The sequence below is a fragment of the Aspergillus mulundensis genome (genome assembly GCF_003369625.1).
Source record: "Aspergillus mulundensis strain DSM 5745 chromosome Unknown scaffold_10, whole genome shotgun sequence".
Taxonomy (NCBI): domain Eukaryota; kingdom Fungi; phylum Ascomycota; class Eurotiomycetes; order Eurotiales; family Aspergillaceae; genus Aspergillus; species Aspergillus mulundensis.
Window position 1 is genome coordinate 549,172 of NW_020797898.1, and position 17,926 is coordinate 567,097.

The 17,926-nt window shown below is 45.8% G+C and overlaps 7 protein-coding genes across 7 annotated transcripts; 5 read left to right on the forward strand and 2 right to left on the reverse strand.

Moving 5' to 3' along the window:
• Nucleotides 1–451: 451 nt before the first annotated feature.
• DSM5745_08588 (uncharacterized protein) lies at nt 452–1,188 on the forward strand (the record flags this gene model as incomplete). The annotated part of the gene is made up of 2 exons (XM_026750604.1): nt 452–906; nt 966–1,188. The coding sequence occupies 2 exons, from the start codon at nt 452–454 to the stop codon at nt 1,186–1,188; spliced, it is 678 nt and encodes a 225-aa protein (XP_026600617.1).
• Nucleotides 1,189–1,665: 477 nt separating this feature from the next.
• Nucleotides 1,666–2,389, reverse strand: DSM5745_08589 (YbhB/YbcL family Raf kinase inhibitor-like protein; the record flags this gene model as incomplete). Its single annotated transcript, XM_026750605.1, has 3 exons — nt 1,666–1,858; nt 1,933–2,117; nt 2,186–2,389. 3 exons carry the CDS (start codon nt 2,387–2,389, stop codon nt 1,666–1,668), a joined length of 582 nt encoding a protein of 193 aa, XP_026600618.1.
• A 410-nt stretch (nt 2,390–2,799) lies between these two features.
• DSM5745_08590 (SDR family NAD(P)-dependent oxidoreductase) lies at nt 2,800–3,829 on the reverse strand (the record flags this gene model as incomplete). The annotated part of the gene is made up of 3 exons (XM_026750606.1): nt 2,800–2,872; nt 2,955–3,314; nt 3,372–3,829. The coding sequence occupies 3 exons, from the start codon at nt 3,827–3,829 to the stop codon at nt 2,800–2,802; spliced, it is 891 nt and encodes a 296-aa protein (XP_026600619.1).
• Nucleotides 3,830–4,183: 354 nt separating this feature from the next.
• Nucleotides 4,184–4,816, forward strand: DSM5745_08591 (uncharacterized protein; the record flags this gene model as incomplete). Its single annotated transcript, XM_026750607.1, has 1 exon — nt 4,184–4,816. The coding sequence occupies one exon, from the start codon at nt 4,184–4,186 to the stop codon at nt 4,814–4,816; it is 633 nt and encodes a 210-aa protein (XP_026600620.1).
• A 2,936-nt stretch (nt 4,817–7,752) lies between these two features.
• bxlB (putative beta-xylosidase) lies at nt 7,753–10,038 on the forward strand (the record flags this gene model as incomplete). Its single annotated transcript, XM_026750608.1, has 1 exon — nt 7,753–10,038. The coding sequence occupies one exon, from the start codon at nt 7,753–7,755 to the stop codon at nt 10,036–10,038; it is 2,286 nt and encodes a 761-aa protein (XP_026600621.1).
• Nucleotides 10,039–10,148: 110 nt separating this feature from the next.
• On the forward strand, nt 10,149–11,182 carry DSM5745_08593 (uncharacterized protein; the record flags this gene model as incomplete). Its single annotated transcript, XM_026750609.1, has 3 exons — nt 10,149–10,392; nt 10,437–10,552; nt 10,607–11,182. 3 exons carry the CDS (start codon nt 10,149–10,151, stop codon nt 11,180–11,182), a joined length of 936 nt encoding a protein of 311 aa, XP_026600622.1.
• Nucleotides 11,183–12,381: 1,199 nt separating this feature from the next.
• On the forward strand, nt 12,382–12,766 carry DSM5745_08594 (uncharacterized protein; the record flags this gene model as incomplete). Its single annotated transcript, XM_026750610.1, has 2 exons — nt 12,382–12,562; nt 12,615–12,766. 2 exons carry the CDS (start codon nt 12,382–12,384, stop codon nt 12,764–12,766), a joined length of 333 nt encoding a protein of 110 aa, XP_026600623.1.
• Nucleotides 12,767–17,926: the final 5,160 nt, after the last annotated feature.

A 17,926-nucleotide genomic window follows, 5' to 3' on the forward strand; every position in this document is an offset into this window, starting at 1 on the left:
TCTCATTGGGTCATTCCAATATCTTCACGCGTCCACTGCCAGTCATTCCTGCCCGAAATCTTCAACTTATGTCTCGGCCAGGCCCGCTGGTGGAATGTCTCGTGTTTGTGCGGGGCGATCGTTCGCGATGCCAATGTTCCATACACGAACTTCCGCAGCGCATTCAGTCCGAATCCCAGTATGTCGGCATCTTGCTGGTTGCATTCTATCGCCATGCATTGTACAAGCGCCCATGAGCAGCAAGCCACCATCTATTTGGGCTTTCGCTTTGCCGCGAGCCTCGTCGGTGATTCAAGTGAGCCTCTGGACTTTCCTTGCATGATGGTGTCCTTTCCCAGCGGTTCGGATATCCTACTTAAACAGGCCTCGAGCCTCGTGTAATTCCAATTCCTCAATCTGCATTTGACATACTCCATCCTCGTCTCTTAAGTCAAGGCATCACTCCTTCCAAATGGACCAAACAGCCCTCTTCTCAATGCCGGACGAAGATCCGATCATCAATGCCCCATACGAACCATCCGGGCCCGCCCTGTCTTCCGCTCTCATGCAGCAGTTCATGTCCTTCCTAGCTTCGCGCCATGTGGCCTCGAACCCCGTTCCTTACCCTGAAGTTCCCGACCGTGGCTGTGCTCCCCAGTGTGGAGGTACCAACACGACCGGTATAACGAATACGCTCTCCCCCCATGTCATATATACGCGAGGTGCCCACGAGCCAATGGGAGCCGTGTTGCACAGTGGCCAACAGTTTGTCGAGCCTTGCGCCACCGATTCCTCCTGGGGTGTTCCCGCATCTGATTGTGCACCCCTCGATATACCCCTGCAGGAGACGGCGGCTATGCTTCCAAGTAAGCACGAGGAACAACCTTCTCGGGACAGCATACAAAAGCTCCCACGCCAGAGTCCAAGGTAAGTCGCATCCTGACTATTGCAGTGTCTGATTCTTGACCTGACATGTATCATGACAGCCCTAGTCCCATCTACACCCGGCGCGTCTTCCGCTGCAAATGGCAAGGCTGCGACGGCTCGCACTACTTCAAGCGCGAGGGCGACCTCGTGCGCCACCTGCGAACAATCCATATCTCCCCCGGCTCATATCCATGCCACGCGGAAGGCTGTACAAAGGTCTTTGGTCGTAGAGACCATCTTTGCCAGCACACTAAACGTCGGCATGCATCTGCCAAGCCCTAGCGACCTGGTGCTCCCATATTTCACTTCATATTTTAGTATCAGGACCAGGCGGGCTAATTCAAGATGAAAGAAGCTGAAGAGTCTGCTGCAATACCACCTAAGCAGCAAACAACGGGAGGGGTTCTCTCCAGGCTTGTTAGGAGCAAAGATCAGGGCGTTGGCGTCGGACACAGCGTGCTTTCTGGAAGTCCCACAGCTTCAAGGCTGTCCGTGGATTCGGCTTCCTGTCACCCTTTTACCTACGTGGACAGGGTACTCGGTTCTGGGCCCAGAGCCTTAGGTCTCAACGTTGTCCAAAATGATATCGCTCAAAGCTGTCCTTTTTCTCCGCGTTTCTTCGTTCGGAGTAAGCTTGCTGTATACAAGCTCCTCTCTTCCCCATCTATCCATACGTACATAGATCATCACCATATCACACCCACCAACCTTCCCGTCAATGTCGGGAGTATGACGCCCCGGCTTCCTGGTAGAGTTCATCTACTCCTCCCACCCATCCCCAGCCCCCAACATCCAATTAACACCCACAAGACTCAACCCATGACGTTCCACCCACTCCTTCGCCCCAAACGACCGCCTCTGCACAAACTCCTCCCCTCCCACATCCTCCTTGCTGAGCACCAAGCCCCCGGGCTCCCGGAAGAGGAGGAAGAGGTACCGGTGCGGGCGAGACCTACAACAAATACCACAACCATTAGCATCTCATCCAGAAAAGCAAATATAAAAGAAAGGGCATGGTGAACGTACTCATCCTTCGGCCCCGGCCCCAGATACTCTGTCAAGACCTTCGCAGACTCCGCACCTAGCCCCTCAGCGGCCGTGAGCCCAGACACAACCCAGTGCCGCCAGAACGCGAATTTCGGGTCGTCGGGTGTTGGCGCGTCGGGGTCGACTAGGAGGAGGGTGTAGAGTTGGCTTTCTGGGACATCGGCCTAAGCGTTTTATTAGCAAATATACTTACTCTCTGATTGTTTTGCTGTTGAAGGTAAGCAATACGTACCTCGTTCTCGAACGAAAGCGTCGGCGCGGATTTCACCTCGCTGACGCGGAATAGGTTGCCTAGCTCAACGGCTTTCTCGCCGAATTTGACGGCTAGTTCGGTTGTTGGTGTGAATGCGTTGGGGATTAGACCTGCGGAGTCTGAGATGAGGCCCGCTTGGGCGAGGGAGGTCGTTAGGGCTTCGGCGTGGGTTTGGAGGGACATTGTGGGGGTAATCTTGAATTTGAGAGCGACGAGGGATTTGAATGTCCTGGGACACTTACAGAGGGAGGAGCAGTATATCAATGCGATGAGCTTGTCTATGGAGCTATCTGAGTGGTGGAAGAATATCTACGCCAAGTCGGGGTGAGGGGTTGCTGGTGGGATGGCTCCGATAGAGCTGGGGTCTAGGGACTGGGTGCGTCAATGGTTGTTTTGAGGGCGGCATTCAATCCAGATGTTTTGTATGACATTACCAGTGTCTGCTCTCTGGCCGAAACAAAGACTAAGTTAGGGTTAAGGTGTATCCATTACCCGCAAACAAGCAATACCTCCAAACATCCATACATATACCACCTCGAACATGCCATGAAGGTCGCTCGGTCGGCCAAGATACCTTGTGGGAGACAATGGATCTACAACTTCACCTGCGCCATCCCACCCCTCGTCAGACTACTCCCCCCATCCAGCGTAAGATCAATCCCATTCCTAGAACACCATTAGCGATCCACCCATCCCATCCCATTGAATCCAAACAAGCAAAGCAAAGCAAAGCAAAAGCAAAACTCACACATAATTCCCCCCCGGCCCAACAAGAAACAGCACTGCAGCCCCAACATCATCCGGCACGCCCAGCCTCTGCCTCGGATTCGCCTTCATAAGCTCGCTCTCGCCGCCCAGAATCTCAATCAGCCCGCTCGCCAGCTTCGACGGGAAGAAGCCCGGGCTGAGGCTGTTTGTCGTGATATTCCGAGGCCCGAGTTCAACGGCTAGGTTCCGCGCTAGATGGGTGGCGGCGGCTTTGGAGATCGAGTACATGATCGTCCCGTTGTTGCCGATGTGGCTGACGACGGACCCGGCGACGGAGCTGACGATTACGACGCGCGAGGGGGAGGTGCGTGTTCCGGCGAGGGTGAGGAGGGGGGTGAATCTGCCATACCTCGTTAGCTAGGGTTTTGGTCTGATGGGTTGGTTTTGTGAAACATACAACCGCACAAGGTTAAAAACCCCCCTCACGTTCAAATCAACGACCTTCTTGCTCGCCCAGTCCGGGCTCGCCTCAAACGGCCCACCCCAGGTCGCGCCAGCATTCGCAATCAGAATATCGAGCTTCGGCTCGACCTCTTTCACTTTAGCGACCAGGCCCTCGATCTCGGCGGTTTCGGCGGCGCTCGCGGGGATCCCAATCGCTTTGCCTTTGATGCCTGGGAGGGCGTTGAGTTGGGCGACGGCCTGCTGGACGCCTGGGGTCTTGCGGGCGGTGATGAAGACGGTTTTGGCGCCGGCGAGGAGCAGCGATGTTGCGATGTGCAGGCCGATGCCGCGGGATCCTGGGCTGTTAGTATGCGGAGGAACTTGTATGGGAGGTAGGGGCGGACCTCCTGTTACCAGGGCGACTTTGCCGGTGAGGTTGAAGTAGTCTTTGAAGCCGGGGAGGTCGGACATGTTGAGATTGATGTTTCTACCTATGTAGCACAGATAGAGGAGTGTTTAATACTTCGATGAAATGAACCTCGGACCGGGCGCTGTTATCCGACCCCGCAGTCCGTCTTCCTCGATATAGGGTATACTTCGAGTGCGGACTCACAACGCGTCTTCTGATATTAAGGTTGCTTCCATCATTATTTTACAATAATAATACAAGGATATGTAGCAAATAGCTGCCCGTACGACTCCCACCAAGTCACAGACCTAGGCAAAGCCGCAGGTACAAACTCCGCTATCTCCGAAGCCGTATATATTCAGCCTGTCGGTATCCGGCTGCCACCCACCCTTTCCAACAAGACCATACTATCCCAAATGCCCGTCACCGAGCTCGCCTGCCTACATCTAAAGAACAACCTCCCCCTCACCCACCCCACCAATGCATCGCTGTACACAGCCCTCCGCGCGGGGATAACAGCGCAGGCCGAGTACACCAACGCCAAGACCTCGCTCCTCTCGCAGATCGAAGAGCCCAGCTACATCTACATCGTCGGAAGATGGGCCTCGGTCGCGCAGCACATGGAGGAGTGGGTTCCGTCGTCGAAAAACCAGGAAATCATGGCTGCGTTGGGCGATGGGATTGAGGTTGTTTGGGTCCAGCATCTTGCGCTCGATGACTCACAGACACGTGGCCAAGATGAGGGGATCCCGTACTCGGACGCTGTTGTCGGAATCGGGCGGTATTTTGTCGCCAGTGAGAACAAAGATGGTTTTGAGAGGGATTTTACGGAGACGAGACATCACCTCGAGACTTTTAAGAGGCAGAGGGATATAGCTTGGGGGTGGAGCGTTGATCGGGACGAGGAATTCGTGCTGTTTTCCGGGTGGGAGGCTGTGGACGAGCACTTTTCTTTTGCGGACAGCGAGGGGTTCAAGGAGTTCAGTCGTATCAGGGACGTTATGTTGTCCGCTGAGATTAAGCATGCGAGGTGGGAATTTACTTTATGATAGCCTTGACATTGCGTTTGGCCGCGGAAAGCAGGGAGAGAGGGTCAAGAAACTCAACCTTAAGACTTGGACTAGCATGGAAATATATCTCTGCATGTGCGCAAACCAACCCACTTGTCCCTAGTCCCTATATTTTTGGAATGCAGCATACTACGCAGTTACCCACAGGCATTTCTACCAAACGCAATATCTATCTTAAAAGGGGAAAATCCCCATGGTGAGGGCCGTGAGGCGGCAGTGCGCGACCGTGGACCGGTCCCGAGTCTGTCGGCCAAGCAGCAAAAAGCAAAAAAGAGAACAGATCCCCCAAGCCGGAATCGAGCCAGCGACCTTCTGATCACAAAGTTACTATTGAAATACAATAGTAGGTACTATTACAGTCAGACGTGATAAACCAACTACACCATCGGGGGTTGTTGATATTACAGTGAAAAAAAAGGCCTTATCATGGTCAAAAAAAAGCTTTACAGCCCAAATTGGCTTCCTTCGGAAAAGAGCATACTCACAACTTACAATAAGGCGAGTTTTGACTGCGGAATGCAATAGGCTCTGCCCTCCCGTTTACAATACTGATTTGAAGATTTTGTGTCTCCCAAATGCTTTCCCCGAGCGTTCCGAAACCTCGGTCAAACAGGAAGCAAAAAGAAAAAATAGAATCACTCCCCCAAGCCGGAATCGAGCCAGCGACCTTCTGATCGACAAATTTCTTTTACAGTCAGACGTGATAAACCAACTACACCATCGGGGGTTGCTGCCGGGTTGCGCCAATCACATGCCTTATAGCCCAGACCTTACACAATACTCCGTACCAGAATCCATTCAAAAAGCGAATCACTTACAAGGCAAGGCGACTTTGACTGCGGAATGCAATGGGCACCGCCCTCATGTAAGTGATTCCGTGCCTCGCCACTGTCTTCCCCCATCGGTTTCTTACTTCTGTCCAGACAGGAACCAAAAAGAGAAGCATAAAAAGAAAATACCAATCCCCCAAGCCGGAATCGAGCCAGCGACCTTCTGATTGACAATTGCTATTACAGTCAGACGTGATAAACCAACTACACCATCGGGGGTTCTGGGTGACGTAATTTAACAAACCCTGGCCTATATCTATCCCAACTTCTTTTCAACACTGCGCCCTGATAGTGTCCTATCTTAGTACCGTCTGAGCAACAGAGCCGGCGTGGGCAGGAGATAGCCGTGCCCTTTCCGCCAATCCCTTAGGTACTCATCATAGTACTGTTTCCATCGCCCTTTTGTTTGCGGCATCCCTACCCAACCGCAACCTCGCACCGGTTTTCGTCGGTCCCATCGTAGTTCCGTCGCTGCTCTGCTTCAAATGATCTTTGGTATCCAGCATTCTGTACCCTGAGCCAATGCTACCTGTTCAGAACTGTCGACGATTTGGAATATAGAGTATGGCATGTTTTCCACCCGCTGGTGATTGCTATTGCCCCTCGTGAAACCGCTGTAACACAAGATCCACCCGTCAATACCGCATCCTCTTCTGATCCATGACTGGAAGGTAACCAAAACGCACTGCCTATGCTAGGAAGCCTGCAGGCTGGATCAACTGTCTTGTGAGGCGCCGGTCTGCGAGTCCCGGCTAACACTGAGCAGTGATGCGTAGAACCTAACAAGCAGAACATGAATAATACCACAAGGAAGCCTGGGCGAGATTAGACCACATATCGATAGAACATTAACTGAATACAAGCAAACTCCAGAGCTTGAGTTTACGGCCTTGACCACGGTCGGAATTGACCTACGGCGGGCTGGCGTTCTCTGTATGCATCGAGCTCGAAGCCTAAAGAGGATGCTCCACCGCGAATACGTAGCCAGGTGGCGCTGTTGCAGATACCTAGCCGAGTAGATGCAGATTCACGCTTTGAGAACGACCAGGGAGAGCTCAGATCGCCTAGCAAGAAGTGGTCATGGTCGGAAACATGCGCGACTCCATGTGTCGGCAAATTCGGCCGGAGCATGGGGTTCAAAGCCTATATGAGGTTGTATTGGTGTTAGGTTGCGATGTTCACGTCCAATCCACCGATGCAATGCGTATATTTTGTATACACCCAGTGCTTGGAACGCGAATCGGGTCTGACCTGCCTTAATCTTTATCTTGGTACAACTTATCTGTAGTGAATCGAATGGATGTGCGTGGTCCGCGCTCCGTCATTTTGTTTTGTTATATGTCATGCATTATTCCTATTCCAGTGATTCATTGTCTGTTTTCTTACATCAACGCACGCTCTTCTCATTCCAATTGTGTTCATACCCCTTTGTGGGCAAGGTTGCCGTCTAGTGGACTCTGTTGGTCTCGGGTCTAAAATTAGCCCTAATTTGGGTTCACCATACCTAGGAAGGTGCGATACCACCCCGGTCCTAGGGTACTTTGCCCACAGTATGCCCGACAAGAATCATGACTCATGAAACTATGATACTGAATCCCTTCGACTTATTTGGTTGCACTGTTTGAGTCAGAGTGGCAAGTAAGTATTTACCCATCGAGCCCCATTGGAGGAAGATATATATTGACTTGCAGATGATCAACATCCTCAGAACAGTGTTTCAATGTGTTCCTGCATCTTGGCGTTATATATCCTCCCGGTTCTTCAGCTTACCACAGAGTAACCCCAGCCCAGCCCGCACATAATACTTGAATAAATAGCCGGAGTTTACCCCGACCCCCCTGCACCTGCGGATCCGGCGGGGTAACAGCCTGATTTCCTGTTTGACGCATGGGGATCGTCGAGTTTTCTTCTCTAATGAGGGACTAGCTGGGCAGTATAGCCTGTTTGTGTATGTGCTAAAGAAAAACCAGCCGGTTACGATAGCAAGGGTGCAGATAATGGTGCATAAATACCTGGCACCTGCACACCCCACGCACCCACCCACCAGCATTGGATCCAGTACATAAGAAAATCACCTCAACCACCATGCTCTTCCTCAAGACCTGCCATCTTGCCACCTTCTACCCCCTCATCCTACCAGCCCTCTGCCAATCAACCTACCCAGACTGCACAACCGGCCCCCTCTCCACCCTGCCAATCTGCAACACAACCCTACCCCCCCGGGCCCGCGCCCAATCCCTCGTCTCCGCCCTCACGCTCCCCGAGAAAATCAACAACACAGCCCACGAAGCAGCCGGCGCGCCCCGTCTCAACCTCCCGCCCTACAACTGGTGGAACGAGGCCCTGCACGGTGTCGCCGCAAAGCACGGCGTTACCTTCGAGGAGTCGGGAGAGTACAGCTACGCGACGTCCTTCCCAGCCCCCATCGTCCTCGGCGCCGCATTCAACGATGCCCTTGTCCACCAAGTCGCAGCCATAATCTCCACGGAGGCGCGCGCGTTCTCGAACTCAGACCATGCAGGTCTGGACTACTGGACGCCCAACGTCAACCCGTTTAAGGATCCGCGCTGGGGACGAGGCCAAGAAACGCCGGGTGAGGATCCGCTGCATTGCTCGCGGTACGTTAAGCAGTTCGTGGATGGGATGCAGGGGGACGCCGAGCATCCCAAGGTCCTCGCGACATGCAAGCACCTCGCGGCCTACGACCTGGAGGAATGGGGCGGGACTAGCCGGTTTGAGTTTGATGCGCGGGTTTCAATCGTCGATTTGCTGGAGTACTATCTCCCCCCCTTTAAGACGTGCGCGGTAGACGCGAATGTCGGCGCGTTTATGTGCAGCTATAATGCGCTCAATGGGGTGCCGGCTTGTGCGGACGGCTATCTCCTGCAGACCGTGCTGCGGGAGCACTGGGGGTGGGAGGGGGATGGGCATTGGGTTACCGGGGACTGTGGGGCGATTGAGCGCATCCAGACGGAGCACCACTACGTCGAGACAGGCGCGGAAGCTGCAGCTGCGGCGATGAATGCGGGCGTTGATTTGGACTGTGGGACGTGGTTGCCTACGTACCTTGGTGAGGCGGAGGAGCAGGGACTGGTTAGTGAGGAGACGCTGGATACGGCGTTGACCAGGCTGTACACGAGTCTTGTGCAGCTGGGGTACTTTGATCCTGCTGAGGACCAGCAGTTCAGGGGGATAGGGTGGGAGGATGTTGCTACAAAACAGGCGGAGGATCTGGCGAGGAGGGTTGCGACGCAGGGGACTGTTTTGCTGAAGAACGATGGCGTCTTGCCGTTGGAAGGAAATGGGACGCTTGCGCTTATAGGGCCGTTTATTAACTACACCACCGAGCTGCAGAGCAACTACGCCGGTCCGGCGAGGTACATCCCGACCATGATCGAGGCTGCCGCGGCACTAGGGTACAACGTTCTCACGGCCCAGGGCACAGAAGTCAACTCGACAAGCACGGATGGTTTCGCCGACGCTCTTAACATCGCCGCGCAAGCCGACGCCGTGATCTTCTTCGGCGGAATCGACCTGACCATCGAAGAAGAGTCCCTTGACCGCACGCGCATTGACTGGCCCGGGAACCAGGAAGACGTTATCCTGGAACTAGCTGATACCGGCAAACCACTGACAGTCGTGCAATTCGGCGGCGGACAGGTCGACGACTCTGCGCTGCTCGCATCTGACGGCGTCGGCGCAATCATCTGGGTCGGATATCCCAGCCAGTCTGGCGGCGCGGGCGTCTTCGATGTCCTCACCGGCAAGGTCGCGCCTGCAGGTCGTCTACCCATCACACAGTACCCCAAAGCCTACGTCGACGAGGTCACCATGACAGATATGAACCTGCGTCCTGGGCCGAACAACCCCGGACGTACGTACCGGTGGTATGAGGACGCCGTGCTCCCGTTCGGATACGGTCTGCACTATACGACGTTCAATGTCTCGTGGGCGAAGAGCGAGTTCGGTCCGTATGATGCTTCGACACTCGCGGCGGGCGACTATCCTGACTCGAACGTGGTCGACACGTTCTCCCTTGCTGTCACCAATACTGGTAATGTGCCATCCGACTATGTTGCGCTGGTGTTTGCCAGTGCCCCTGATGTTGGACCTGAGACTGGCCCGATCAAGGTTCTTGTTGGATACAGCAGGGCTAGTGAGATCAGACCCGGCGAGACGAGGAAGGTTGATGTGGAAGTGACGGTTGCGCCGCTGGCGAGGGGGACCGAGGATGGGAGGGTTGTACTGTATCCCGGGAAGTATACGCTTCTTGTGGACGTGAACGAGAACTATCCGACCGCTGCGTTTGAGATTACGGGGGATGTCCAGGTGCTTGAGGAGTTTCCTTTGCCGGGGAATGGCACTGCCTGATCGCGTGGACGTATTTAGTAGAGATTAGGTCGAATGTGTTTATTTTTGTTTCAGAACAGCAATAGCAGAACGGGATTGTCCACTGTTGCCAGTATACCATAGTTCTCGATATGGCCGAGGGATATCAACCGGATCCATCACTGTCGCAAGCCACCGACCGCATAAGACCTGCAGCTTTCCTGCAGGCAACCTGGGGTGGGGGTCGACATGCATTGGCCCAGGTCGGACGAGCTCCGACTGATGGCCCCTTCCCCGCGTTGTACGCATCGCAGTACGACCCCAAACAGGCCGATCTTCGCCCTTCCATTGTCATCATTGGCTGGCCCTCAGCACTCCTCGGCTCACACCAGCACGGTGATCCCCTATAAAGCCCAGCTAGCCTGCCATGCTTTACCAAGAGACCAAGCTCACGCCGAAGTCGAGATTTGGCGCCATGGGATCAATCGCAGATGGCCCGCCGAAGGGCGGCTTCAGCCTCGTCCTGCAGAACCCCTATCTATGTGGCGTGGCTTCGGTATGTCCCTGTGCCTCAGCAAAGAACCACTGTGTCCTGACCCAGGGCGTGTAGTTTTCGACCCTCGGTGGATTGCTCTTCGGATACGACCAAGGCGTGATCAGCGGCGTCATCACCATGGAGTCCTTCGCTGCCCGCTGCGCGCGGATGAAGAAGCAGAGGCCGAGGCGCTTGACGTCCGTACTAGGCGATGATCGGGGCTCCACGCGCAGCTCGATCGTTGTCTTGGGCTCTGCGGCGTCGTATGTTGGAATGCGCGATGTAGCGCCGTATACGGCGGCGAAGCATGCTGTTGTTGGGATGGTCAAGACCGCTGGTAAGCGTTCACAGAAAGTTCTCTGTTGCCCAGCGGATTTTAACAATGGCCATTTAGCATTGGATAATATCCCCCACGGCATCCGTGTCAACGCCGTCTGTCCGTCGTTCGTGAACACGCCCGGTGTAACGGCTGCGATTGAGAGTGACTGTAACCTAGCAGAGCTTGTGGCCAAGATGCATCCGATGGGCCGAATTGCGAATGTTGAGGAGGTTGCGGATGCTGTTGTCTTCCTATGCAGCGATCGGTTCAGCTATATCACGGGGCAGGGGCTTGTTGTTGATGGGGGGTCGACGCTTGGTAGTCATGTCTGATAGGGCTGGGGGTACTCAATGGCTAATGGAAATTGGTATGAGTAGCCGGATTGCATAATAAAATGGAATTTTGGATCTGGTTAGGGAGCAGTGTCTCAAAATATATCGTTGATCTGATATGACTGCAAGCAGAGTGAACGGTCACCGTTTGATTTACCAACATGGGCAAACATAATGCACATACCCAGCCAAAGCTAAGTAACTTAGACGAGTTGGAACACTATTCAAACAGAGGGAATATCATTAGCACATAAGCCTGAATACTAACCTTATCCCAAGGCCAAAATGTATCCCCCACGACCAGGCCGGGCGTGATCGGTTAGGGCTGCGCGGGGAAGTGGCATCATATCAGCACTGCCCCCTGTGCCCGACGAGCGACCTGGCTTGTATAGTTAAACGCCATGTACTAGGATAGCCGTCGTGTGATGTTGCTGACTTGCATACTTCTATTGAACCGGAATCATCATTGTGACCATGGGTTCCAACTCAACTTCAAGCCCTAACACACTCCCGGATTCCTCCTACTCCTGGGGCGTCACTCCCTCCAACCAATATACCTCTCACGAGCTCAGCAAAGACCACCCAGTCCACAAGATCCCAATCGAAAAGCAAAAGAAAATGAGAGCCAAGGGCATCAATCCCGTCTTGAAAGCCGACATGGATGAGGCGACTAAGGGAGAGGGAGGGTTCTGGACTAAACTGAGAATGACTTCGCTTGCGGGCGGTTGTATTAGATGAGGATGCGTGGCCATCTGTACATAGTCAACATGTAATCAACAAGAGTAACGTCAGTCTCACTGCGACTGTTTCATCTCCATCCAACACAGCCATGGCCTTGACGGGCCGCCTTATGGAATCCGATCTCGATTGGTGTCTTAGCACAGCCCCCTGATGCCGATCATCCATCTTGCGATCATCCTCGGGACCAATCGCATCAATGCATGCAGATACGCTGCTATGCAGAGTTTAAGACATGCTTGCGAGCGCTCCTTGCCTCCTGATACGGATTCTGTTTGCATATGCATATTATCCACTGACCTGAACTGAAAGGTAAAAATAGACCCAGACCCGTGGACGGAATATATAAAGCCCAATGTCTTCTGCGCTAAGTGGACTACATTCACACCATCGAACCCGAACCCTCAACCGCCAACTATTCATTCCCAGCTCAATCATTTGTCTATCTGACCGTTTCCAAAATGCGTCTCGCAGCCCTTGCCATTGCCTCTCTGGCGATGCTTGCCTCCGCAAGCCCCAGCGCCCGAGCCAATGCAGTCTACCCCGAAAAGCGCGCCATCGACTCCATCACCATCACGTTCTACACCGAGACCGGCTCTTGGAGCCAGACCCTCCCCACGGACTTGAGTTCTTTTGAGATCGGTATGTATAACCCTTGGTATCTTCGAGTTGTTGCTCATGAGGCCGTAAACAGACAACCTCACGACAGTAACCAAGATATATAACCCAGGCGGCGCGATCTGTGGCTTCTCGGGTACTGAAGGTGGATACTGGACGGTCCATATTGGCGAGACGGTATTGGAGGACCCGCAGCCGTTGAAGTCGGGATTCTGCGATGATCTCTGATGTCAGCTGCTGAGAATGGTGGATTGGATGAGATTGAGAGTCTAATGGTCCGCAGTCTGAGTTTGTATTGCTTTATTTATTACAACGGAAAATCATTTTGATGATTAATGGAACCGCGTTACAAATCCCCACAAATAAATATTCCACATTGTTCTAGAAACGGTAAGCCTGGTCAATACAGTATGGCAGGCACGGCATATAGCCTAGTCCACCATACAGCTCAATTGAAAGCAAAGAGCAGATGAACTAACACCGGACGTGAACCGCAACCTGAATGGAAACCAAGATCAATTCAACCTCATTGAGCAATCTAGCTTATTTCCTATGATGGTTCTTAACATGCGCGTCAAGATGATCCTTCCGGCCAAAGCGGCTGCAGCAGCTGGGCTCTGTGCAGGGAAAGGCGCCGGGAGCGATGTGTACCGACTTCAAATGGCGTACCAGGTCGCCGACCCTGGCAAAAGTAGTTGAGCTCGTGCAACCAACCCACTGACAGCGGAGAAGCGGGGCGTCCGTCGCATGGGAGATCCTGCAGAAGACCATGCTAGTTAGCGCATGTTACGACAGTGGGATGCACAGGACCCACGAAGGATGTCGGGTGTTTTGGATATCAATGCCATTCTCCTGGCGAGGGCCAAATGACGGCGCAATTGGGTCGACGAACCTGCGGAGCGGCGGTTGCAATGGAGTCGCTGAATCGGGGAATTGGTAGCCGGGCCCCAGGGGCGGGCCACCGGGAGGGGCCGGGGGAAGATTGACGTTCCCGACCGCTGCGGGATGCCTAGCGGCGGGGATCTGTCCCGCTTGCGGAACCAACCACACGGTCGGGTCGGCAGCGGAGAACCATTGTATTTGTTGGTAATTATGCGGTAGGGCGGTTTGAATGCCAGCAGAACACTGTGCTTGGGCAGTTGCGAAAGGAAAATATGGTTGGAAGCAATAGGAGTCATAGTTTGGTTCTATGACGGGCGCCGTCGACTCAGAGACGTTGAGATTCATTGGTTGTTGCATGGAGATGACGGATGCAAGGTGTCTCGGAGCACGATATTGGTGGCGGGCGAGCTAAGAGAGACGGGCACTGATACAGTGGCAAAGGATAGATTAATTAGGAAAGCGCGAGAATAGACGTAAAAAGCCAGAATGACTTGGGATGCTTTCAAATAAAGGCCACGACAACCAGTGCGGAAAATTCAAAGAGTTTATATACAATAGTGCCCTGCCGCAGAGGAAGAGAATAAGGGAAGGATCGGAAGGATTTGATCCACTCCTAATTTGCGATTGGATATTCGTATACTACCAACACCCCCCTATACAAACGGCCCATCATTTATAAGTAACGTAGGTCCTGTTATTTCTAGGGCGCAAGCTTTAATACCGGGAGTAATACACAAGGCTAAAATAAAGTTTATCCTGCCTAAAATATTAAAAATATTATTATTAATAGCCTATTTAATATTTAATACTTTTATTAATAACTTATTTTAAATAGTAACACTTTTTTTAATAGCTATAATAATAATAAATTTAATAAAGGTATTTAAAAAATAATAAAAAAATAAATTATATAAGTAGTATATAGCCTGCTTATATAAACTTATAATTTATAAACTTTTAATTTTTTAAATTTTTTTATTATAATAACTAATATTAAAAATAATAATAATACCACTTTTTTTTTACATGCTTTTTTATTTATTTATTTTTATATTAACCTAGCTGCTAATAGCCTATATTATTAATATAATAAATTATTTAAGCCATAAATTAGTAGTTTTAAAAAAACTTTATAAATAATTATATTATTTATAACATAAGCTTGTGCTTTACAAGCTTATTAATAAAATTAATATAATAAAAAAATTATAGCCCGCCCTGTTAACTAAAAAGTTATTATTAAGTAATATATTAACATGCCTATTAAAAATAATATAATTTATAAATATTATACCTAAGGCTATAAGCTATTTATAAAGTATATTATTATACTAGGCTATTTTAGTAATAATTATATAAATTATTATTAAAATAATTTAGGTACGCGGTGTATTAATAAATATAAGTTATAATTTTTATTTATTTATAAATATATTAGCTAATATATTTAGCTCCTATACTAGGTAATAATAATAATAATAATAATAATAATAATAATAAGATAAAAAAAGAGAAAAAAAAAGGCTAAAAAAATAAAAAAAAGAAGGCTAAAAAGGTCGCGGACAAAAAAAAATAAAAAAAAAGTAAATATTACTACCCTGCCTATATATATTATTTAGTTTACCTGCTGCTTATACTAACTTATAATTATAATAATAATAAACTTTAATATTATTATAGCTGGGCTAGTTGCCTTATCCCATGTTATAATTTTTATAATAAATAATTTTATTAATAAAGCTAGTTTTAAGAATATTAAATATAATAATAATAATAAATAAGTAGTTTTTTTTAATTTATTTTTCCTGGGGCTAGACCCTAATAATAAAAAAAATTAAATTTATTATAATTTATTAAGTATAGTTAACCATAAATATTATTAAAAATAGCTTATATAAACCATAAGCAAAAATCTAGTATTTAAAGGTAAGTATTTAATAAAGTATTAATATTATTTTAATTTATTAATACTTTTTATTTAACTTTAAACTAATAAAATTAATTGCTTAATAATTTTAAAAGCCTTACTTAAAATATATTATTATAATTTATAACTTATTTATTAAATACCATGGCCTTGTTTTATTATTATTTAAGCTATATTTTACTTTTAATAAATAATAAATAACTATTACCTTATTAATTTTTATAATATTTAAAACTTAATTTTATAATATTAAGTTATATATTAACATGGCCACCTTTTAAAATTAAACCTAATTATATTATTTTTTAGTATATTATTATAAAAAATAATTTATAATTATATTATTTATTATATTTTTATATTTTATTATAAAAATATTACCTGGCATGCTAATTATATAATATATTATAAATTATATTAAAATTATAAGTAACTACTACTAGCAAGCACTAGCTAAAATATTATTAATATAAAAGCTAAAGTTATAGGTTAAGCGCCTGAAAGCCACCTTTATATTACTTAATAATATAAAGGTAATTATAATATAAATTATTAAAAAGTACCTTTTTACGCCCTGTATTTAATATATAAAAAAAATAAATTATTTATAAATTATATTATTATTAATAGGTTACTATTTAGCGCCTGTGCTAACTATTATTATACCTTAAAAAATAAATATTATAATTATTATAATAAATACCCTAATTAATAGTCCGCAAAGCTAGTAACTAACTATAATAACTTAAAAATTAATATTAAAAACACTACCGCCGCCGCCCGTGCTATAAAAAAAAATATATATAAAATTAAAAAAAAATAATAACTATGCTATAAAGTAGTTATAATATTACTTAATAAATAATTAAGTATTTATTTAAATATTAACCTTAGCCTAATTATAAACCCGCGGCCGCGCTAAGTAACTTTATAACTTATTTAATATAATAATTACTTAAAAAAACGCGTCCGTTACTACTTAAAAGGTATTTATTAAAATATATTTTAGTATTATAATTAAGTTTATAAAAAAAAGTAGGTTTATTAATAAAAAAAAGGTAGGAATAAGTTTCTTGGTTTATTAAATAATTTTAATAAAAAGTTATTAAAAAATAATTAATATTTATAGGGCTAGACCCTAGTTAATAAAGCTAATTTAAATTATTATTTTATTTTTAAATTTATACCTATATTATTATTACTTTTATAATAAAAAATATTATTTATAATTATAGTAAATACATGTTAGCAGTGCCTTAAATAACCATTTTTATACCTTTATTTTTTAGTATTAAATAAGCTATTAATTAATTAGTTATAGCCAAAAGGTTTTTTAAATAATAATTTTTTAAGTAACTATACACGCGATATAGCCATGTATATAAAATTTAGTAAAAATTTTTTATATATAATAAGGTTTAGGATAGCTTATTTAATAATAACCCTTTAAGCCTTATAAATTATTATTATATATATTAATATAGCCAGGAACTATATATAGGTATAAATAATATTATAGTAATAAAAGTCTTACCTTATATAAAAAATTAGCATTATGTTATAGTTATTATTTTTTTTAATATATAAATTATTATACTAGTTAAAAGTTATTATTAAAGCAAGCAGTGCCTTTTAAGTAAAATTTATAGTTTTTAATAATTATATAATATTTATTAACATGCCCATAGTATTATTTATAAAACCTTTTTTTATTTAAATATTTTATATTAATATAATATAATAGCTAAAAAAACCATAAGCTTTTTAACTAGGTTTCTAGCCTAGTTTATTTTTATAATTATAATATTAAATTTAATATAATTAGCCTATAAAATAATTACAGGCCTACTAAAATTTAATATATAATTATAATTATACTAGTATATATTATCTTTTTTTTTATATATATAAATTATATTTATAAAGGTATTACTCTTGCCCGCAGGTAACTTAACCTATACTTATATTATAAAAAGCTTTTAATTTTTTATTATAATAATATTTTTTTAAGCACTTTAGTATAAAAATAAATATATAAATTATTTAAAAGCTTATAATTTAATAATAAATAATATCTAGCTTAATAATAAGGTTAAATTAATTATATAAATACTAACTAGCCTTTTTTATTTATTTATAAGTAAAAACATGGCCTTAAAAAAGGGCTTTAGCTAACTAAAGGTAGCTAGTAAAAGTTCCTAGCTAAAATAATATTTAAGCTATTAAAAGGTTTAGCTTTATAATTTAAAAAAATCTTATAATATTATTAGTTAATATAATATAGTTATTTTAAACTTATTATAAACTTTTTATTAATAATTAAATATAATATGTTATAAAAACTTGCCTGCAAGGCTAATAATACTAAAAATTATAGGTAATTATAACCCCCCTTGCCTTTTAATATAACTAGTAATTAAAATAATAAGTATAGGGTTTAGCTATTAATATTATATATAGTAATACTAGTTAAAGCAGCCTATATAATAATAAAGGTCTTATAATTACTAGTATAAAAAGTTATATATTTTAGGGTTATAAATAATAGGCTAATAATATAAGATTTACTAGTGCCAGCC